This window comes from Onychomys torridus, chromosome 3 (assembly GCF_903995425.1).
Source record: "Onychomys torridus chromosome 3, mOncTor1.1, whole genome shotgun sequence".
Lineage (NCBI taxonomy): Eukaryota > Metazoa > Chordata > Mammalia > Rodentia > Cricetidae > Onychomys > Onychomys torridus.
In genome coordinates, this window is record NC_050445.1 from 17,605,640 (window position 1) to 17,630,537 (window position 24,898).

At 36.7% G+C, this 24,898-nt stretch overlaps 1 protein-coding gene across 3 annotated transcripts in view; it reads left to right on the forward strand.

Annotated features, from left to right (window-relative positions):
* Ccser1 (coiled-coil serine rich protein 1) overlaps positions 1–24,898 on the forward strand; it is a 1,141,750-nt gene that overhangs the window by 347,508 nt on the left and 769,344 nt on the right. For all 3 annotated transcript variants that reach the window (XM_036181695.1, XM_036181696.1, XM_036181693.1), the window contains exon 6: positions 19,972–20,179. In XM_036181695.1, the coding sequence (XP_036037588.1) occupies positions 19,972–20,179 (208 nt within the window). The remainder of the gene's footprint in view (positions 1–19,971; positions 20,180–24,898) is intronic.

Genomic DNA, 24,898 nt, shown 5'->3' on the forward strand with positions numbered 1-24,898 from the left:
TTTTGAGGTTTCTGAAATGGATTGAAGTGCAGAGCTAGCACACATTTCAGAGACCTGTTTCTTGCTAAGACAATATCTGGAAATGCAGCTGAGTATGCAAGTGGGTGCTGCAGGTCCCTATGGCTCTGGAGTCAGGCCATTTCAGATTCAAAAGGATGCCAGATAGCTTCGGTGAAACTCCAGGACCTTGGTCTGTTGCCTGCCACCGCCCTTGTGTCTTTCCTCAGCCGTGCCAGCGAACATTGACTTACTTACCTTATTATTTGGCAGTCTGCTGAGACTTTGGGGATTTGGGACGGATGCTTCTCAGATTTTCCTATATTTCAGGAGAAAGTATGGATAAAGGAGGAGTATATTTAATTAGCACCAGAAAATTGTCAGTCTTTATTAGTGTCATTTTAAAACCTTTTCTTTTATGATAGTTCAGCCAACAACCTTGGTGCATGTGAAAGGATTCGCTTTGCATAGATGCCTAGAATGTAATGGCTCACAGTGTGTGCCTATCTTTCTTCTAGAGAGAGGTTGCCTAATAAACCTCTGCAAACATTTGTTTTCCAGGGTATAACTGCAGTAGGATGGAGGAAGGAAAGGACTGTTTGCAAGTGATTTAGAAGCAGAAGTCCTGGTCCCTTTATTTATATTGACACAACGTTTGGGTTTGGATATTGATTCTCTGAACCAATTAGAAGAAATGTGAAGGTGTGGTAGATATTTGTTAATTTAGTATAAGGATTTACAGATCTATCACCAACCACAAACAACCAAGGGAGAAAGGAAAAATAATGTTTTGGTGCCTTCTCTAACAGATATTACATGAGAGCTGATGACATACATAGTGTAAGTTTATGAAATATCTATATTATTCTCATCACTTAGTCTTCTGATCAGTTGAGGCTTGGGTGCTAAGTAATTTGTCAGTGATCATGCATCTAATAAGCAGTAGGCAGGATACTCAAAGTCATCCAAAAAAATTACAAACCTTTAGAAATCTTGCAGGAATCTTCTTTCCTGGTTGAAAACATCCCTGAACCTTACATTGTATTTTAATGACAGTTTTACCTTTTTCAATATTGCTATGTATATTAGAAGGAACTCAGACTCTGGAAATAAAAAGGCTTGTGTCTGAGATAAAATTTGAGCACCATCCTTAGGTAGTAGTATACTTTGTCACCTTGCCAAAACTTAGAATCCCCTGGAAATATAGCTCCAATGAAGGATTGTCTACATTGGGTTGGCTTGTGGTCATATCAGTAGGGAATGGTCTTAATGAGTATAATTGATGTGGGACAACCCAGCTCGCTATGGGTGGCATAATTCTATAGGCCTGAACCAAGAGTAATGTTTATAAGTGTGCAAGCAAGTGAGCATGCATTCATTTGTTTTTCTCTGCTTTTGACTTGTGATGTGTCCAACTGTTCTCAAGCTATTACCACTGTGGCTTCTCTATAGTGATGGACTGCATCCAGGAATTTTAAGGCAAAGAAGCTCTTTTGCCCTTACACTGGGTTTTTTGTCCGGGTATTTTATCACAGTCAGCAATAAAACTAGAACAACCCCAGTTTACTATGTGTGACACTTACGAGCTCTTCAGCTAAGCTCTTTGGATTTTAGCCCATTATCTACTAAACAAGTAAAATAATAAGATTGCTATGATAAACAAATAAAATATTGAGTTCAGCAATGGTTATAGTATTAATTATGTATCCATGTATACTGCAAATGGGCCAAGAATAATAGATGTCATGACTAGTGAAAATTAAATACTATGACATGTTTACAGATGGTGAAACAGGCTGGAGAGATGCCTCAAGAAGTAAAGATACTTCTGGGAAATTATGACAGCATGTGTACAATCCCTGGAACCCATGTAATGGAGCGAGTGAACCTAGTCCCACAAGCTATCCTCTGACCTCCATAGACCCTCTGTGGTATTTGTGGCCACACACATGCACACTCAGAGCTGGTAAAAATATGAACTCCCAGGTGTGGTGGAGCACGCCTTTAATCCCAGTACTCGGGAGTCAGAGGCAGGCAGATCTCTGTGAGTTTGATGCCAGCCTGGGCTACCAAGTGAGTTCCAGGACGGACTCCAAAGCTAAACAGAAAAGCCCTGTCTCAAAAAAAACAAAACAAAACAAAACAAAACTCCTAAAGTTGACATTTCACACTTTCCGAAGTCAAAGATTAAACATTCTCTTCACAAAAGGTAGTTTCAAAGAAGGAAAATAAAAGTTGAACAATTATACATCTATGAGCCCACTGAGTCTACTGTAAAATGTTTTTATCATCATGCTTCATTCATTTGTAAAGTTCTCTTATAACACTCCATCACTATGCTTTTGACTGTCTGTCCAAATTGCAGAGGACATAATTGTCTTTAGTGATATTCTTAGTATAAAAAGCAGGATAGCCCTTGAGTTCTTGCTGAAATGAATATATTTCCTAATTTTTAGACTTTGCCTCTTAATGTTATACTGACTAGATATTCTGTGTAAATATTAAGTATTTTTCCATAGTAAGAGCCAAGAAATCATTTTACTTGTGTGCCACAACATATTTATAAGAAACATCCCTAGACTTATAGCATCAAAATATAATTCTTTGAATGACACTACAATGTGGTAATGTGTTTACTATAGTTAAACTTTATTGATTCATATTTTTCATACAACTCTTGAGAAGTCATTCATGGGGTACTATATGTGTCAGGACTGTATAACTGTGATACCCATTTAAGCATGTCTACACTTTATTCAGAAAAAATTTTTTTAAGAGAATGATTTCTAGTTCTACAGGGTCAAACCCATCCATTACACAGGCCAAGCTAGCTAGACTCCCCACTGAGCTCCACCCAGAGCCCCACTTGCACATGTTGGAGTCCTCATTTTATTTATTTTTTCACTATTTTGCTTATTGAAACCATTTTAAATATCTGTTAGAATAATTTATTACTATTGCTTTCTGAAAGCATTGTGCTTCATCTCATAATAAGTCCGTGACTGGAGATACAGAATGGATGACCGTGTTTATTTCCGGGGGTTTATTTTCTGGATGCATCATGCCTCTCAGAGATGCTAATGATCAGTAGTCTGCAGACTGCCCAGCTCTAAAACAACGCTTCAGACCATGAGAGTCACTGTGACACCCATACAGATGAACAGTGTGACTATTAATGTTGCCGCTGGGATTCAGGTTGTGGTTCCACATTTGTATGCCATGCACATGTCACTCTATAGTGTGTTGTTATAGATAAATGTTGGCCTGAAGGTATTTTCATGACTTTTTCTGTTTACATGTTGTTAGTGAAATGAAGCATCCAGGATCATAGTAATCGCTGCTAATGGGGAGAAACACAGCATGAGCCATTCCTCTCCAAGAAGAATAAAGATCTGCATACAGGCTTAGTTACTCATTCAGTGATGGGGAACTTGGATTGCTTGAAAATGGGCTTCATTTTCACCAAAAGGTTTAAAATATTCAATGTTATTTATTAACTCAGTATCTGCCAGACAATGAAAAGTGTTTGCTTAATTGAAACTTCTGTATATATTTTAATGTGTTTGTCCACATTCAATAGAACAAACCATATGTAACTATGTCAATTTGATCACTCTTGAGCATAACAGATGTAATAAGCACTAAGGAGGGGATTATTAACTTAATAGGGATGATCCCCTCAAAAGAGCTTTCTCAGGATGCTGGTAAATTCGAAATTATGAATGTACCAGGATTCAAATTGACTACATATTAAACACGGGACTTCTAAGAAGAGGCATTCATAGCTATTTCTTAATGCAGAATATCACTTGATCCCTAAAGCTTCCATTTTCCCTGAAGTACTCTAATCCAGAAAGCTTCATGGTAAACTCTTCATTAACTGTTCATCTTCCTGCATCCCTTCCCTTTGGAATTATTTGTCATATCACATGTTTCTTGTAGCTGAATTTTACTATGTTGGTGACTCATCATGACTTTGCACTTGATACAGAATCCTAATGAGTGCATACACGAAAACAGAGTTCTGAGGCAGTCTTGATGAAAAACAGCACCCCCTCTGTCTCTGTCTCCCTCCCTTTTCCCTCTCTCTCTGTCTTCTTTGGAACTTATTGTTGCAGTTAAATCTAATGTCAAAACAGCAAGTGTTTAGTTATATGTGTTTCATAAACCAAAATATGAAGATGGAAATTCTATTTTTCCTGTAGATTCAGCTGTTTTGCTATTAAAAAATGAACAAAATGTCTTCTAAAAAAGAGTCTCATAGCTTTGTTTTTCTTAAAATAAATGTAAGAGAGACCTAGGTAAAGCAAAAAATGGACATTTGTTTATATACTTGAACTCCAGAGTGACCTACTTTGTTTTAGGAATAAAAGTTGCCCAAACATGACAGGGGAGGTTGCAAATACATGAATATAAATTCAGATAGGTCATTAAACTATCCATTTATTTGTAAAGCACATGTTATAGAGTCTGGTACACAGTGGAAAATAAAGAAAATCTTTGTAGTGTTGCTTTTTATTTACTAAATATTTTACAGACAAAATTTGATTTTTCCCTTAAGCAACATTATTTACATTTTATCAAATAATATTTTAACAAGTAATATCAACAAGAGGATTTTGTTCCAAAGGGTTAATACATCTGATGTAAATTATATTGGATATATAATTTAATGTGAGCTTATAGGCAATTTGTGAAACATATATAGGTTTTGAGTATATTTTTAAACAACTATTTTTTAATTTAGACTAGTTATAATATAGAACTTATGCTGTAGACTGGGCTGGCCACAAAATCACAGACATGTGCCTACCTCTGCCTATGAGTACTGGGATTAAAGGCATATGCCACCATTGCCAGGCTATTTCAAAAATTTTAATTTGAGAGTTTTGTGAAAAATGTGAAATTCATTTTAAGACTAATATAGTTTACATTTAAAGATTGTTTTGAAACATCTTTTTCTTTGGTTCTCCTTTCAAATGGTCATCACCTAAAAAGTTTAAAACACTGAAGACAAAATCTGTGTGTAACACCTTCATGAATGGGCTACAGGGCTTAAGAGCAGGACAGAGCAAGCCAAACATTCATGAGGCCTTTGGTTCAGTCCCTAGGCAACAAAACACAAAAAGAAAAACAAAACAGCAACAAAAATCCACAACAATAATGACCACAGGGTAATTTATAAAACTAAATATGTACATATTCTAAACTTAGATTTTCTCAATAGTTAGATACTTTCTTAGCAGGTGTCTTAATTTAATGTTAGTAAAATAAAATTCAGTGATAATTTAGTGTTCTGTGTTCATAAGTGACATATCACACTTGGGCTTCATCTGCTCTTTACCCTTACCTCTCTTCTATTTCACCCTGGACCCTCCCATTTTCTGTTTATTGTTTGTGTTCATGCTTATTATGTTTTAATGGGAAAAACATACAATGCTTTGTGTTTGTTAATTTCATTTCATTTTGTTATATCCTTCAGTTCCGTATGCTTGCTTGTGGACAATGAGGTATAATTCTTCATTATGGCTGAGAAATACTTCATTTGTGTATGTAGTATATTTCTTGTCCTTAAATGTTCACCGGGGCTGATTCTGTCCCCTGGCTTCTAGGAACAGTGTCATAGTGCACCTGGGTATGCAGGTGCCTCTTTTATGTGATGAACTCAATCTCTTTTGGGTGCACACCCAGAAGTAGTATGACTACATCTTGCCATATTTTTCCCTTAAATTGCTGAAGATGCTTCATATGTTTTTTAAATGGTGAATTAGTGTTTATTCATTTATGTATTTAACTTATTTATTTTACATATTGACCTCCCCTCCCTTCTATCTTCCCACTCCTTCCCTCTTACTCCCTTTCCCCCCTCAATCCACCACTCCTCTGTAACCACTCAGAAAGGGGCAGGCCTCCCATGGGCTTCAGCAAAGCGGGCATATCAAACTGCTGTAAGACCAAGCACTTCCCCCTGTATTCAGGCTGGGCAAGGCAATCCAGCACCTTCATATGTTCTTAATGGCAGTACTAAGCTAAAAGTTTGATAGTGTTTCAATTCTCCACTTTGTGCCATCATGCTTTATTTTCTTAATTATTTGATAAGTCAGTATCAGAGGCAAAGTGGGAAAACAGGAAGTATATACAAATGAGTAGTGTGGTACATCACAGTGTAAATATAATCTGAACAGTGTGGTCCACCACAGCTCATGTTCACAATATTAGCAAGATCGTCCACCACCACAGTGCATGTATACAACTTGAGAAGCATGGTCAACCAGTGGGTATATACAATCTGAACACTGTGGTGCACAAGAGTATGTATATACAACAAGAGAAGTGTGGTCCACTACAGTGTCTATATACAATCTGAGAAGTATGGTCTGCCATAGAGTGTGTATACAGTCTGAATAGAGTGGTCTACCACAGTCTGTATGCAATGTGAACAGTGTTGTCCACCACAGTGTGTGTGTATGGTCTGAGCAGTGTGGTCCACCATAGTGTGTGTGTATGGTCTGAGCAGCATAGTCCACCATAGTGCATGTATGTGATCTGAGCAGTGTGGTCCACCACAGTGTGTGTATATGGTCTGAGCAGTGTGGTCCACCACAGTGTGTGTATGTGGTCGGAGTGGTGTGCTCCACTGCTGGAATTCTTTGTGCTAGTAGGAATGCTTCCTGAGCTGTCCATATAACACATATCCAAAAAAAGCACTACAAAACAGACCATTCTGGTTAAGGAAGTGAATTTTAAATTTAAGTAATTCTGTTTACACAATTTATATAACTATGATATAGGACAAATATTTCCGTTTTCCATTGATGCATTTCAACAATGATGCAATGATTGTGTGATATAGATTGTCTTTTGCATGTACTTATTTACAAACCTACATTGAAGAACATAACAATGAGGCATGTCAGGATTGATGAGTTTACATTTTCTAAGTTATTTTTTTCAAACTTAAGATCACAGTGGCAGAGAAATTGAGGTTTAACACTTTGTCATTTTTATGAACCAAAATATATTTTATGTGCAATAACCTTACTACATATATTTTATATTTAATTATTCTGAGATCTAAATTTGTTTGTTGTTATTATTTTCAAACATTTGAGAATGAGGTCTAGGATAATTGCCACAAAGCTAACACAGGCATCAACAAATAATTGGTAATAGAAGGGAGACACAAATTTAGAAACATGAACTATCTTTTATTGGCTACATTAACCATATCAAAGACAATAGAAAACATGCAACATAACCTTTATTTTTAGTCCAGGTCAGTTCTACAATAAAATATCAGTATGATACACAAGTATTAATGGCTTCTCATTAAATTCACCCAAAACCATTGCTCACAGATGTGATACGATTTTTTTTTTAATTTATTGACAGCAATATACATGTTCACTCTGATGAAAGAAAATTCCTTTCTTTATATGTTGGCAAAACCAAATCTGTATTAATAAGAATGACATTTTATTTTCAAGCATAAGTGACCTCTCTTCAATTCACCCTATTTGACAAATACACCAACTTCAGAGTTCATGTTCTAGCACAGTGTCCATCCAATCTTTGCTGGGATTCATAGTTATAGAACTTTGAGAATTAATGTTGGAATGGACACCTCAAAATGGTGAGGACAAAGAAATTGAAATTACATGGCTGGTATATTTTATGTGCAACAAACATAATTTTGAGAAGACAATGACTGCTCTCTCTATACATAAATGACAAGACAAGAGACAGACATTAAACTGCATATGTTGATTTCAGAGATAATGGAAAATGCAGTGAAAGTCCTTTCCTTACAAAGAGAATATATGATATGATAAGAATCACAGCTTAAAAGCCTATGTGAGGAGGATGATCCCCTGTGGGCCTTGCATTTCCACAGTTTTTGTAAGCAAACACACATGCCACATTTCTTGGTAAATATCTTTTCAAGAATGCTTGTTTGTGTAGGAATCAGTCTCAGATGACACAAAGGATAGTTCCACATGTGACCTTGGAAAGCCATAATAGTGTTCCCCTTATGTAACAAATGCCAGACCTGGTTGTTATGCATATGGAAGACTACTTTCCAAGCTTACCCTCTGGTAACAGAAGCCACTGTCATTGTGGTTTCTCCTGGTTGCTCTGCATAGCTCTGTAACAACTGGATGTTGAGAGACCTTTTTTTGGTCCAGAAATCTGTGTCTTATGCTTTCATTAATGAAAATGTCAGGTTAAGTTATTACTTTCTAAGTAGGATGGAGTTGGAAACATTTCATTTTTCAACTTAGTTTTGACTTCATTAGTCAAAAATGTTCTTGACAACTCAAATGATGGGAAACATGTTTAATTATTGAATGGTTTTTTTTTTTATTCAGTTATGTATATTTAACCTGAAGTTTCCCAAGAAACACACTCCACTCTATGTGCAGAGCACATGGAGATTTCAACTTTGAGGCCAGCGATGTGCATGCCTATGTTGTTTTATTGTCTGTTAGAGTTTCCTTTGACTGAGTCCAGAGTCCAAGATAAACTATTTCTCTTTGTGACTAGTATTACTAACTTGAAGGCAACTGATAACCAAGTTGGCCCATGATGTCCTGTCACAGCACAGTTTCACACATGCTCTCAGAGGAGACAATGTGAGGTGTACACATATGTATGCTGGAATAGGATTTTGAATACCAGCATATACTGTGTCACATATGTAAAACACAGACAATCAATGAAAATGATAATGGAACTGAGAAGTACAATAAACAGTATAGAAATGTAATACTTCTGCCAACTGCCTAACATGCATAGACTGTTAGTCTAGAAAATACTGTATTTTCACATACTATTTAAAAATTTCAATTTCCCTTCTTTCATGTTTTATTTATCTCATGCCCAATCATTCTGATTCTGTTGGGATGTTTTTATTAAGGGTATTTCAAGCAGTCTTCTGTTTTGTGACTTCATTCTTTAGTAATAAAGAAAGCTGCTTATTCTGAAGCTTTATCTCTCTATTCAAGTATCTTCATGCCATGATTTTGTTCATTTGGTTCTATCTTTATGGGATTCTCTCCTCACTTCACCCCATTTGTCCTGATAGCATCATATTAAAATCCAATACTTGCATCAAGTGCAACTGCTTTCAAGATAGAATCTCAAGTTTCTGTCCAGAATAACTGCATCTCTGTGCATTTGCTACACATGGCTATAATAGACGTGTGGGTGGTTTGCTTTATTCAGCCACATGCCCATACTTCAACACTTGCTCTAACTACATCCCTTACTAGATAATGGAAACTATAAGAATAGAAATCAGGACAAATGAAGTCATTCTTCTTTCTTCAGCCTGTGAAAGAGTTGAGTTGTTAAGCTTTTCTCTTTGCTAAGTTGCTATTGATGTGCTCATATATTTGTTTTATATGTCAATTTCATAATACTCTGACATAGTAACTAAAAGAAATGTATGTCAAATTTATTCAGATACTATTATTTTCTTGTCTTACAAATTAAGAATAATCCCAGCAATATTAAGTAAAAAGACCTCAGTCTATCATAGTCTTCTATTTGATAGATAAGAGGAAGCTAGAGGAGAAATTTCCTGCTTGAGATATTAACCTAATTCTTAAATTGTGTATCAGTATATATGGTTTGATCCATCACACTGTGAATAGGTCACAGAATTCCAGTAGTTATTAAATATCTTGATTGGGCTGTTAATCTCTTTCAGGTGCTAGAACAGATAGTATTTATATTATTAATTATACCACTTGGATGATGTGCTTCTAAGATTTTGTAAATACACAAAAGTCAAACAAATAATTTCTATAAATTATATAATAAACCTCTTGTGTTACTATTATAAATGTGTTATTTTTGATAGAAGCATATCTGCTTATAATAATTAGACATATTGCCATATTTATTAATAAGTGTTGAACACACAGAGCTAAAGGAATATTACAGATGCTAGACTAACTCCTATGTCATTGCAGTAATGACAGAAGGAGACATTGAATCTCAAAACATCAGTTAATAACCAAACACAAAAGGCAGTCTGTGATGACACAATTATAGGAAAAGGAGTGTTGTATAGTAGTTTGAATGAGAAAAGTCTCCATAGACTTATGTGTCTGAATACTTAGCAGTTGATAGAACTTTTTGAGAAGAATTAAGAGGTGTAGTCTTATTGGAGATGGTATGTCACTGACAGAAGAACTCATGCTGTAACCAGTGTGCTATTTCTGTCTTCTACTTGTGGATCAAAGGTAAGCTCTTAGCTATTCCTGCTATCATGCCTTCTTCCATCCTTCATGGGATCTAACTTTCTGTGACTGTAAGACCAATCAAGTGCTTTCTTTTTTAAGTTGCTTAGATCATGATTTTTCATCATAGCAGTAAAAAGGTAAGACACTGTGCATATCATCTTTCTTTAAAAAATGAGCTATTTTGGCAACTAAGTTATAACCTTTTTCTTGTGAAATGTGGGTAAATTCAGTAACTTTAGAACTTGAGCCACAGGTCAAAGGCACAATGCTTTGACCCCTTGTTGCTTTATTGTCCCTTGAGATCAGAAGGATCTATTTAAATCTCAGTTGGTTTATGGAGAGGACACCACAAATCTCTGAAAAGACATTAATGAATAATGCCTGGATTTCCTAGTGTGTAAAAACCCAAAATAAACATTTTCTAAAATGTACTTTAGGTCTTCTTGTATGACTGGTGTGCTTCATTTATGTTAATTTATTAAAAATTATTCTCATAGAAATATTTTTACACCAGCATATCTGAAGAGAATCATATTTTCTAACAATCTATGCATATTGTTTAGTATATATAATACATATATTCAATGGTTACTGTATACATTAAAACACAAAGCCCATTTCTTTGCTATACACAATAAATAAGCAATATAGCATGAAAAGATATTCCTATACATTATCTAGGAAAAGTAATCTTATTTGAGAAAATGCCTCCATATGAATAGCCTGTAGTCAACTATAAGACATTTTATTAATTAATGATTGATGTAGAAGGGCCTCACCTACTGTGAGTAATGCCATCCTTGGGCAAGTGGTCATGGGTGGTGTAAGAAAGCAGAATGAGCAAGCCATGTGGAGCAAGCCAGTAAGCAGCATTTCTTTGTGGTCTCTACATGGTTTCTGCCTCAAGTTTCTGATTAACTTCACCCAGTTAATGACTGTGTCCTGAGATTTGTAAGAAGAAATAAACCCAAGTTGCTTTTGGCTATGGTGTTTTATCACAGCAATAGAAAACCTACCTAAGGCACCATCTTAAACAAAAGATAAACTAGGTCCCCCAAGTTTAATCATTATATTTATTATAGAAATTTCTCTGTATATACAAACAGCCCAAATTCTTCCAAACACTTTAGACTCTTGCTCAGTATGTCCCCCCCACACTTTTTCCCCTTCTTTTCTTGCATTGATTTTTAAAACACTAGTATAAAAAAGCTAATAGCATGTGCTCTTTTTCTAGATCAGTATAATTTAAAATTACTGTGTTCATTTAAAATGTATACATATTGTAATGACATTGAAATGAAAATTGTTTATATCTACATGAATTATTTTTTTCAATCTCAAGGTAAAATTTCAGATTGTAGAACTTTTAGGCAGGTATCCATATAGGAAAAATTTAGAGTATTGAAGAAACAATTACTTTTGGAATGTTGGAAAGCATGTCCTGAAGTTTTTGTTGATAATTTAGGAGGACAATATACTTTGAGAACAGAAAATAGTCTGTCACCTAAAAGACAAGATAATCACGGAAACTAACCATCAATTTTTGCTCTTCTAATGAACAAAGAGAAAATGAATTAAAGTCGCTTTACTATTACTACCTCTGAAAAGAAATTTGAGCACTATAATGTAAGACTTACAAGATTTATGGTGCATGTTACTCCATTTTAAATCAGGATAATTCTATACTAAAACACAGCTCATATAATGTTCTAATGTAACCTCTCAGGCAACTTTTCCCCTGATAAAAAGAGGACACTTGCAGAATACCTAACATGCTTTTCCTTCTAAATGCAGTACAGTTTATTGACAGAACATGTAGCTCCTTACTGAATAGCATTGGATTCACCAAGTGCCTCCAAATGCCTGCTTTGGGCACACACCATGCCCCAAGCATCTCTACGTTTTATGTTGTATTTCTGTTGATAAGAAGTAATTTGCTAAAATAACAATGTTCTATAGTCCCTCATCAACTAAGAGCTCATTAGCTGAATCAGTTACCTGGAGAGTTGAGAGGGGTAAAGACTTGGACATAGCATTAGAATGTTGGGACAGAGCAGTTAGAAAAAGTGATTAGCCTATGAATTGAAAAAAAAAAAGAATTTTTATATAGCATCTAACTAATGAATCTTGATTTTGTATACAGCAATAATACTCTAAAGCAAAGCTGAAGATTACAGAGAGGAATGTGGTAGAAACTGTCTGGGGAGCAAAGTAGTGGGACAGTGTCACACTGTGTCCAAGCGTTCATTCTAGCAGCTCTCTAAAAGCAGAATACAGAGCTCTTTGAGAGAAGTTCTAGAGACACACTTTTGTTCACATGCACAAAATGTATCAGAGATGTTTGTTGAGTAGCAGTAACTCACAAGAGGAAGGTCGATCTTCAAAGGCTCAAACGAGGAAGGAACAATGTTCGTCTCAGGGCTGAGCTAGATAAAAGCCAACCAGGTTTGAGGGATCAAGTGAAAAGGGAATTTGTACAGTCTGGTGATGGCAGCAGGGCACCAAAGCAAATGTAAGAACCAATCAGATGCTGGCACTAGTAGAGACCTGGTGCCTCAGTGATGCTCCTAGAGGATAAATGAGTTGAAGTGGTTTTCTGTCTATTTTGCTATTCAGACTTTGGAACCTGAATCTGCAGATCACAAGTCATGACACATAGGCAAGGGGGTGGACCTTGCTTCTCATTCCCCAAAAGACTGTAAGGACAGTGGTGGACAACAAGGGCTTTCCCAGAAGATAAACCATTTAACCAAGATGTTTGTACAAGAAAAAAATAATGACATAGGTGTTGCCTGTAAATAAATAATGCTAATGTCTTTCATGTGGAAACCTTACAGTTGCTCTATGGTGAACTTGGTCTGCACTTTTCTATCCCTGAGGGTTGTGACTTTCAGTGTGGTACATCTTTGAGGCATTTGTCAATAGCTTTCTCTGAAGAGGGTGGAGAGGTGAAGATGCACACACTGGGGACAGACTTTCCATGTTTAACTCCTAGAATATACTTTTCAAATATAAAACAGTAGATGTGAAACAAGCTGTAGCTAGAATTATCTCCAGTCCCAACAGAAAAGAAAATTGTAGAAAGAGGAGACACCAGCTTGCTGTCCAAGGAACAGCATATAATAGGCACACAGGTATGGCTATGGAATATATGGCAACATCTAGATTAACAAAATGGGCTGAGTTTATGTATAAGAGCTAGTTAGTGATAGGCCTGAGCTAATGACCAAGCAGTTTTAAATAATATTGGCCTGTGTGTGTTTATTTGGGTCTGAGTAGCTACAGAAACACAATGACTCAGGAGCCGGGTGGACACAGGAAGACTTCAACTACAACAAGCAAACTTTGCCATTTGGGTCTTGTTTACTCTGAATGGGCTTGATTTTTGAAGTTTAATTTTTCTGTTATCCTGACTAAGTGAACTGTTTCAAGGTAAAGAATGAACTGGAGGGTCCTTTTCTCAGCTCCTCTTTGGCTATGCTAAGAAAGAGTCTGCATATTTCCTTTTTATTCTCAGCCCTCTTGCAAAAACAACATTGATACCAATCTGTGTCTCCACTGCTTCTTTGAAAGAGAAGCTATGCCACCCACAGCCACTGTTATCTTGTTTAAATGTCAAGCACACTAAAGCACAGAGAGAAAGAACCAGAGATAACATTCAAAAAAGAAGACAGTGCCCAGGGATCTATGTGACTGTGCTTCCAGAGCTGGAAAGAACTTGTCAACAGCAACACAAACCATTGTGTGCTTCCTGACTTATCTGACCTTGACATTATAGCCACAGCATCATGTTAGATGCATGATTGGAATATCGTTTTTGTTTCGCTGTATTGATCACTAAGGAAGGGTAAGTCTGCTACTGTAAACTGTCATTCAATCAGTTCAATATGACAATCTGTGTCCCCTGTTTCAAGGTCTAGCCTCAGGTTCTCTTACAAAAATCAAGTATTTTGTTTGTTGCAGCAAGAGTTTATACTGTAGACATTTTTGTAACATTTACTTAATGACTAAGCTGTTCTTTGATACTGGTCATCAGACCTTGTATGTTTAGCAACGTTCATTGGTAGGTCCCATTCAGAGAGAAAGAAGGAATCATCAGTTTTGTTTCTTTTCCATTTATAGTCAAGTTTCTATTATTTACAAAGTAAGTACATTTTTCTAGTCAGACATCTTTAAAGGTCTTCCTTGTCAACAGTGGTTTGCCCTCTGAATGTTTATGGGGATTTTAACATCACCATTGGAATTACAATATGTTTGAAGTAATTTCATACTGTAATCTATCTACACATTTTCTCAGGAAATTAGTTTTGATAAAATTTCAAAATTTTAGTTTTTTAGGAAATCATTACATATTATCATAATAATCATGAGTGACTGTTCTCATATGTTTAAGAAATACTGGGTAAAATAGTTAAAAGAAATTTTTACTGTGATTTTTCATTACTATTATACTGTCATGGCTTTCTAAGTATTTATATGTTTAAAACAAATTTGATAATTAAAATATTATAATTATTTTGGCTTTTTATTTTACAAACCGTATTTTTAGTCCTGAGATCTATAATTGCTTTTTTCAAATTTGCATAAAAATGTGGCAACTCTCCAATCTTGGTAGGGCTTGTGGGGCTCGTCCTTCCATTGACTACACAATGCAGGTGCTACTACAAGTAGCTATCACCAACCTGGACTGTGGCCCCTTTGAAATATATTTTAAGTTGGCTAAATATAGCTTGTGGTGTTTTGTATATTAGTAATAATGCAATTGATAAATAAAATAGCCTTTAAAATATCATGGTTGAGGATATAACCAGTGTTGGTAATTAAAGGAGCACTATTCATTGACTACAAAGACTTTAATTTTTAGCTTCCTTTTATTTTGTTAATGCAACTACAGGCACACATTATACTTCACTCAGGATTTGAAGTTGCTTCCTTGGCAGGTCAAATGATTTGTGGTGAGAAGTGTAATTTAGATTTACTGATTTGGAAAGATATGTAAATAAATGGCAGTGTTTCTTAAGCTAAATAGAAAGTTTATATTAAATAACAGGCTCTTCGTTTTAACTTTTTTTTTTTTTTTTTTTTTTTTTTTGTCTCACAGAAAGCAAGCATCCCACAACAGTCAGAGCTTTATTTAAAGCCATATGCAAACCCCACATTGTCTCCTTGTGAAACTGCTTGGTGCCTCTTCATATTCCACCCTTTATCATTCTTCCTGCCATAGTCCGTACTGCATGTCAGAGTAGTTGGACTATTTTGCTATCTATCCTAAGGTTCTGAGTGAATATTTTTACGTCCAATAGGGTTGCCTTTGGTAATTCTCCAAGGATTAAACTAACAAATTTTCATGAGAAACTATAGCCCATAAATCTATGGCTAATCACATATAATCTTTATCATATTTGCTTTCTATATGTGAAATCGCTGTGATTTCACCCATGCAACAGATAGTTATTAGGATCCCACTGGAAGCATGGACTGTCACCCAGGATCTCTAAGTCTTTAAACCCTTTCCTCCCCCAACTTAGTTTTAAACAGTGTTTATCACTGCAATTGGAAGCACATTAGGACATGTTCTTAACCACTGATGCATCTCTCTATGGTCTTACTATTTCCTAGATAATCATTTTCCATATATTGATAGACAACTGTATAGGTAACTATCCTAGTTATCACAGAAGAGAAATGTACAGTTTAGAAAACTAACATAAAAATGTGACAGTGCATCAGAGAATTTACATTATTTGATTGATGGATTTCACAGAAGACTTGAGAGTAAAAGTTTTACTGGTTTATGAAACTGATCCATATCTATTAGATAGAGGAAGACTGAGCAGTAGGAGATTTTTTTCTAATGAATCACTTTTACAGTGATTTTATTTATTTCTGTATATATGAGATGTCTTTGGTTTTGTGTGTTTTAGTTCTCTGGGAAGGATATTTGGTTGTATTATTAGCCCAGTTACAGAAAATTAGATGCATGGGACACCTGTAGTGAGATGATAAATCACAATGAAAAACATATGTATTTGAGCAGAGATTTACATATGTAGGGTAATTTTAGTAAACACTGATTTGGGTCATTATTTTCTTCATCTTATTATGATCATTTCAGTGTTCCTTGATTCTAACTCTTAATAAGTGTAATGCTCTTTAAATTTGATCTCAAGTCATATGTCATATCACTGGTAGAGAACCTGAAAGAAGGAACCATGAGGTATTAGGTTGTGGAGAAGATTCAAATGATAGACAGCCAGGATAAACACTATTTCTTAAGGCAAAGCAAGAATGTTCAATTTTTTGTTGAGTAGCTTCGCATCCTCACCATATGCATCTTTCCTATAAATTGGAAAGGAAACCACTGCAAATGGCAGTTTGCATAAACATCACTGCTTTGATTCTCCTTTGGGCACCTGGAAATCCATCTGTCTTTTCCCTTTTGACTGGCAATATTTTAAAAGGTGACTGTGGTGGTTCCTTGTGAAGCACTTGCTTGCATGTAGAACACGAACTGTGCAGCTTAGTGTGTTCAGAGTGATCTCTGCAAAATGTGTCTTAACACACCTTGCATTTCATGGCTTATGTTGGCTTTGATAGTGGAGTGTTTTTGAATGTTTTGAAAAGTTCTTGTAGTGCAAAGAAAGTTTGTCACTATCAAATTGGTATTCTATTTCCAAAAAATAAAAAAATAAAGAAGGATATTGTGAAAATACTCACATTTTTTTTTCTCTGTGGCAAGGAAAAATCCTGTAATTTTTCTGTACTTTGTGTCAAGAAATATATTTTCCACTAAGCTTGTCTGTCATACTGAAAATAAACTTATATTAGAAAGGTTGGTAAAAATAAATTCTTATCTCACAAGGAATCCAAGTGCCAAACCTTTGAAGTCAGTTCACTACAATAGATTAAAGTTAAATGTTTTCAGTACCTGTTCATACTCTCAAATCCTCTGGCCTTTGAGAACACTGTTACTACAACATTTATTATTTCAACTATTCTTTTTATGGGAATTCATTTATTTTAGTTATTAATGGAGAGAGGTCTATAAGTCTCAATTCATTCTTACATAAATATAACTAAAATTTAAATTATAAAGACTCTCTCATCCATTATGGGCATCAGGGAATATGTAGCTACTTTCATACAATCCTACAAATGTTCCTGGAGGTAACCTGGGTGGGTGGTGGCTAGTAAACAGTGCATTCTTTGTTTTTGTTTGTGGTGGTTTTAATGATTAACGAACTACTGAAGACAGTAATCAGAAGATAGCCAAAAATGGAGTGTCGACCCCAATTTCAGGAGTTGCTTTGTCCTCTGAAGCTTGCCCACTTATGATCACAAGAGGACTTGGGCTTCCACACTCACCAGCTAGAGACAGCTAGGACCTCATGCATGAATGTTTTGTGCTTTTCACTTCATCGGAACATTCTTCATTGAATTTGCTTAGACACTTGGGTATTTTAGGTACAATAATGTTCAGTTTTTAAAAAATGTTAATCTTTACAATACTAATTATGCTATTGACTGTTATTAAATATAAGTCATGTGCTCTAATCAGTCAGAAAAGCAATGGTCATAATCATAAGCATAGGGACTGGCAGTGTGAGAAGTGCTCCTGAAGACCAGGATAGCTCAGCCATCTGTTGCTGATCCATCTGATATGTAGTCACTGTGCTCTCATAACAGGTCTGCTTCCTCTTGTGCAAGGAAAACACCTTAGGATCCTTTCATTGTAATTATCATTTGGAATCAACTAGTGAGAAGTGCAGAGCTGAGGAGAGCCTCCAGATTTGATGACAAGGCTCAGGTGTCACAGCTTCAGATACTATCACTTGTCCTGGATTGTGGATTTTCACAATTGAGAAAAAAAAAAAAAAAAACTGAAAAATCTTCATTGTGAAAAACCTCTTCCAGGTGCTGGAGCGTAAAACTCATGACTAATTGTATCTGCTGTGTATATTTCTATATCTTGCCCATCTTAGATATTTGACAGTTGGTGAGATCTCCAGTTTTCTTCTCTCTCTCTCTCTCTCTCTCTCTCTCTCTCTCTCTCTCTCTCTCTCTCTCTGTTCTGAACTGCATAACATAAAAACTAGCAACCTAAGGCAAAGATGTAAAAAGTATAATATTTTCTCAATTATTTTACAAAACTCAGATTACTTAGAGAAAAATAATTTAAAATCTGAATTATATGATTTTGTATAACAATTGTCTACAACAGTTGTCTACTTCTATTCATAAGCATAAATTATAAATATCAGCTAAAATGAGAACCTAGTTGTTGCTGTTATAATCTTGTATCTGTATTTGAATTGTATATAAGCATGAATAGCATGTTTGGAACTATCCCACTACCATGGTGAATTTCATTTAAATATATTCAAATTTAACAAGTAAGGAGTAGGAAAGGCTGTATCTTCACTCTATGTCTGAGGAAGCTGAAGAAGCAGTAAGTAGCTTTGGACTTAGAGCTAAGTGTAAGACTTCTTCAGATAACAACACAGTACACATGTGTATAAACATAACTGATAGTTTCATAGTTCTTCTATCTCTGAGAGTCTTATAATGAGTGTTTATTTTGTTACTAGACTGTCATCCACCCATGTTAAAATATATCTTACAAATTTAGAAAACGCTGTTTTTTTTGTGCAGGCCCTGTTTGATTCTTTCCCCCTGCCCTCCCAGGTTCTATAGGTAGGGTCCTGTAAACTAGACTGAGGGAAGATGGTTAACTACAGGAGCATGAGCAACTTACTAACAGGTGTGACTTCAGGCAGCACTCAGTGGAGTGACTTAAAGGACAGTTAGCATTGAAATTGTTGCATATCTTAACCAAGGAAGGGCAGATTATAGAGAATTAACAAGACAAAGAAAGTGATGAGGGTTTAGGACAAGAAATTAGGAGATGGAAATAAATGTGGAAGTAAGTGAAGACAAGCCCTTGTCAGCATGACCTGTTGGAGTCCTCTGCTGTGTCTCAGGACCAGGGCATGGAGAACTGTCTTCAGAAGTCAGCATCCATCTCTCTGGTGCAGAAAGGAAGAGGGACCTTTGAAAACCTGGATCTGATTTTAGACACGTGGGCTGTGTTTGTGTGTGGGGTGTGGAACAGGGGATTTTACTTCAGTATTCTTTTTGTCACTTGCCTTCAGGTAAAAATGGGCCTCATGTTGGACTGACAGTTTTTCAGGTGTGACATAGTTTTCTTCCTTTGCATGCTAATGCCACTGTGGAATTACACATTTTCTACTTATGCCACTGTTTATAACATAAAATCCTATGTGTGCTGCCTTTCTAACTAAAATTGTTATTGGTTGATTTAGCAATTTAAATCAATATCTATTAAACTGATTTCTTACAATTTTGCCTCTGAATATTTTCATTCAAGTTAATGTAAATGTATCATCAGAAACTTTAGATGTGAAATTTGTCTTCTAGTGGTTTTTATTGTCTCAACATTTATAAATGGTTTAAATAAGCACCATGTATAAATGAAATACTGACTGAGGAAATATCATGGTCTAAAACTGTAATTGTCATTGAAATTTACCACTAAATATGCATTTCATAATTTCTGCTGAAGGTCTGAGTACTTCAAAGACTAATTTGAGAAAATGACAAGGTTCACAGGAAGTATTTGGTGTCATATTAACACTGATTGACACTGGAGGAAATGCTGCTTTAAGCATACCACATTGTAATTTTTGATCTTGTTTCTTGTTAGGAGCCTTTCCCTGAAAATAACAAAAGACATTGATCAAGAAGCCTGGTGTTCCCATGTCAGCCGCATGCCCAGCAGTCCCTCCACAGACTGGCCCCTGCTGGGTGTGGAGGAAAATGGAGGTGTGGATTCCCTGCCATTCAGACTGATGCTACAGGAGTGCACAGCAGTGAAGACACTGTTGCTGAAGATGAAGAGAGTGCTTCAAGAGGTAGGGCTGCTCTGCATTAGTGCTTGTTCCTGCTGGTCTGCAACCCGACTGTAGATCTGCTTACACTCTGCTCAGTCTCCTATTACCTCTGGGGCATTGAGCATAGGTCAGGTGTTCTTTTGAGCCTTAGCTTTAGTCGTATACCAAATAAATAGCTTCAAGGTCTGGTGTACAAATAAATACTCAAAAATTCTTCAGATTCTATGAAAAAGGAAGTTAAGACCAATCTTTCCCTAATCTGTCAGGCAAGGAGAAGTGGGCATCAGCTATCCAGTAAGCCATTTATGTCACTATCAAGAGGTTGAGAAGTCTACTGAGTTTTCTTCACCTTGATTTTACTGGGGAATAATCTATATAGCATTATAAAGGCAGGTTTTTGAAAGTGATTTTGTTCTGGTTATAATCATCCCAATACACCTCAGTCTGCAGGTGTTAATGAAGCATCTAGTGGATACCGTTTGCCCTCTGGCAGCCTCTTGTGAATGTTTTCACACCTACTGGCTTTATGTGATGAAAGTATCCTGAAACAGTGTCTCTACATCTTCCTCAATAATATTAATCAGTCATACGGGAGTATCTATACCTCAGAAACTGGAAAGCCCTATATATTGAGGCTTTCAAACACTATTTTACAGGTTGAATATCATTTAAATTTTGACTAGCATGCTACTTCATGCATGACTATACAGTCTCTGTATTGTTAACATGGCTGTTTTCCTGTGCCTGAATGGTTAAGTTGGAATCTCCCTAGCCTCTCTGTATGATACTGCAGTATGACCCTCTGTAAACAGCAAAACTTAATAAAATCTGTTATATTAAAGGCTATTAATCTGAAAGTCTATAACCATTATCTCTTCCACTTTCTACCTCTTGCTTGTAAGGATTTTAATAAGAAATCAATATTTGTCGAAAGGAAGAGGGGAGGAAATGTCAAGATGCCTTTCTGGGTTACTGAACTTTATGATTGTAAATACCTATGGTAGCCACTGTGGAGTAACTACATGGAATTCATAGAGAATGTTTTCATACTTCTGTCTGGGATCCTCATTGAGCAGAAACAAATGAGAATTAATCCTTACAGGTATGGTAGGGTAAGCAGTTCTTCCATGTTTGTGCATACTTCTCCCAGAGCACTGTGTACACAGTCCTGTGAGATGAACACAGGCTATAGTTCTAGAAATGGACATTCATACAGATATTTAGGGAACACCTTCCACTGACTTGTCCTCTTCACCAGGGGTTTTCTAACTGTAATTTCCACTTCATCACCAAATTTGAATGTATTTTTTTAATTAAATACTCCATTTATTGTTCTGCATTTGTAAGGACACAAACAATGCACTCAGTAGAAAGAATATAAAACATAACCAGGGCTTTATTCTGAACCAAGAGCCAACAGCAGTCCCCCAGTGAGACCTGGCCTCTATAGCATCCACTGTGCTCAGCCAAGCTCAGGGAGGCCACAGATGGACAGACAGCCCCTGCTGCCTCCTCCAGGTCTCCCAGGTCCTCTGGCTCTTTAGTGACAGGGGAAAGCCCTTATTTGGTGGGACTTATTTCCAAACTGAAGTTCCAGGTTCCTACCCCATTAAAATTCCCCATAGTATCAATGATTAAAATAGGCCTGCTAGCAGTTGGCTTGTTTCCTGGTTATACCACCTTAATGTTGTGAGGATTCCTGTGATCCCGCAACTGTGCCAAATTTGAATGTATTTTATATTAATAAAATTAGTTTTAATTAGAAGTTCAGCTCATGTACTGGATTTTTAATATATTTTTTTCATTTTTCTTTATTAAGAAATTTTTCTACTCACTCTACATACCATCAACAGATCCCACCTCTTCCCTCCTCCCATTTCTCAGCCCTCCCTCCCAAGCCACCCCACATCGCCACATCCCCCCAAACAAGGTCTCCCATGGGAAGTCAGCAGAGCCCAGTACACTGAGCCTACGCCTATGCAGGTCCAAGCCTCTTCCCACTCTACCAAGGCTGCGTAATATCACATGCTCAAATATGTTCATATCAGCACTATTTGTAATAGCAAGAACCTGGAAACAACCTAGATGCCCCTCAACTGAAGAATGGATAAAGAAAATGTGGCACATATACACAATGGAGTACTACTCAGCTGGAAAAATATAATGATATCAAGAAATTTGTAGTCAAATGGATGGAACTAGAAAATATCGTCCTGAGTGAGGTAACCCAGACTCAGAAGGACAAACATAGTATGTACTAACTTATAAGTGGATACCAGATGAGAGGGAAGGGATGGCCAGACTGCAACCCACAGCTCCAGAGAGGCTAGCTTCCAGGGATTTGTAATATTTAATGGAGGTCCTTGCTATCTGGTTGTCAAAGTAAAATAGGCATACATAATTTAAATATTCTCTAGTGTGGCAGTCTTGTCTTTGATACACAAGTTTAACCAAAAGTTAGGTTGTGTGCTATGTTGACATACGTTTTGCTGTGGGGGTCCCCCTTTTCCCCTCATGGCCTGTTGGCCACCAGTCCACAAAAATGAGGGACAAAAATGATGACAGAGAGCCTTATATGGCCTGGGAGCACAATGGAGAGAGCACCCAGAAGGTGACTTCAATGATTCAGCTCAGCTTTACTGCAGAGAGGAGAGATATTAAGGATGGGGACAGTAGCTGGGGCATCACTTAATTTGCATTAAACAGCACATTCCTATTATAAGGTTCCTAGTGAAGCCTTAGTTAGCTTATGTGAAAACATGGTCCTATGGTAATGCTCCTAGCATATTTAATTACCATACAGGCAGCAGGGTGAAAGCTTCTGCAGGGAACTGTGTCAAGGGTCATACTAGAGATGAGTCTGACATCTGGGCCCACAGTCTCCATATAAAGTCAGGTAGAGAACAGGGTACCTTCTATGTGTGGTGGGGGTTGGGGGGTGTCATCCATGTTACTGAGCTCTGAAAGAGCTGCCAGGCCATGGTAGACTGCAGCCTCCAACCAGCAGAGACTCCTCCCAGCAATTTACCATTATTTTTGAGGCAGAGTCTCATGTAGAGTCTTCTGGCTTCAAGCTGAGCATGTCATGAAAGCCACTCTGGATTCATGACCTACTCACTCCACTTCCCTAGTTCTAGGACTGTGAGCTTGCACTGCCATGCCTGGGTGGTATACAGATACTTTAATTACTATTTTTAGTAATTTCTATTTTACAGTGTTTAATCACAATAAATGTTCAGTTTATCAGTTTCCTGCTTCTACCTATGATAAATGTTAGATTGGGATTGATGGAAGTGAAGTGAAAACAGAAAAAAAAACACTAACAGGCATCTCCCGAAACAGAATTATTCTTTAATCAGAACAACTGAAGGGCCACAGTCCCTGCAGAAGTGAGAGTGTGCACATGTAGGGTAAGCATCTTGGGGATTTATAGAATGGAAAAGGGAAGACTGAGTATGGGAAGAGTCCATCTGTAGGTCAGTTCCCCTTCAGTAGAAGTATCTAAACCCAGAGGGTTTGGTATGTGGACCTCATTGGAATGCTGTCAATCAAGTCAACTTTCCTATCCAGAGCTTCTTGGTCCACTTAGGCCTTTAGGTCATTAATAGCTACATCATCCCTACTTAAAATGTTATCACTATAAACTAATTTCAGAAGGATAAGATGTAGTCAGGAGTTATTCTGAGCATAAAACTAATGAGACTAACTGAACAAACTGAATTACATATCTTGACTAGGTTTTGCTTTTATAATCCCTTTTCTGATGGTCTCCTTGAAAGCTGTCTGTGCCTTAATGGAGGTAATGTACACTTGTGACATTTTCACACTCGGGTAAATAAAAACTGATTTTATTTTCCTTATAACCAAATCCTATATACTTCAATGGGGAGGGGATCTGTGTAAAGCATTTGAAAAGGTTCAGAAGCAACAAAAAGGTCATAGATGTTTTTGGCCAAACAATTCAAGATGACCTTACACTTACATGCAGTGAAGGACAGGTAGCTAGGAAATCTAGAGCCAGAAGGTTGTTTCCTGGGTGTCTAGAGTTCATTAATACTGTGGGACATCCATTTTAAGTTCTCACAGCATTTGAAATAAGTGATTATTGTTTAAATCTTAAATGGTGCTATAATAATTAAAAAAAAAAAAACAGAGCCAGATATTGGGGTGAAAGCTGAATGATCAGAGAAGCAGAGCAAGCCACAGCCAACCTCACCATCTCACCATGCCAACTCCACAAATCCTCTGACTGAGAGCCTCTGTGTCCTCCTTGGAAAGGATCTCAGCTGAACTGCTTTAGTTCCTGATTCCTCATGCCTTATATACCTTTCTCTGCCCTGCTGTCACTTCCTGGGATTAAAGTCATCTGTGCTCCCGAGAACTGGGATTAAAGCTTTGTGCCACTACTTCCTGGCTCTGTTTCCAATGTGGCCTTCAACTCACAGAGATCCAGATGGATCTCTGTCTCCTGAGTGATGGGATTAAGGGTGTGTACCATTACTGTCTGGCCTCTGTGTCTAATCTAGTGGCTGGCTCTGTCCTCCAATCCCCAGGCAAGTTTATCAGGGTACACAATATATCACTACATGTGATCTTCCAAAATACCTTGTCTACAGAGTCAAGTTCCCTGTACTATTTGGATGAACATGAACACAATTCTTTGGTCCCAATAGTAATACTTTAAAATTTTAATATTTACTTTTGTGTTGCTGTTATCATTTATGTTTTATGTTATGTTTT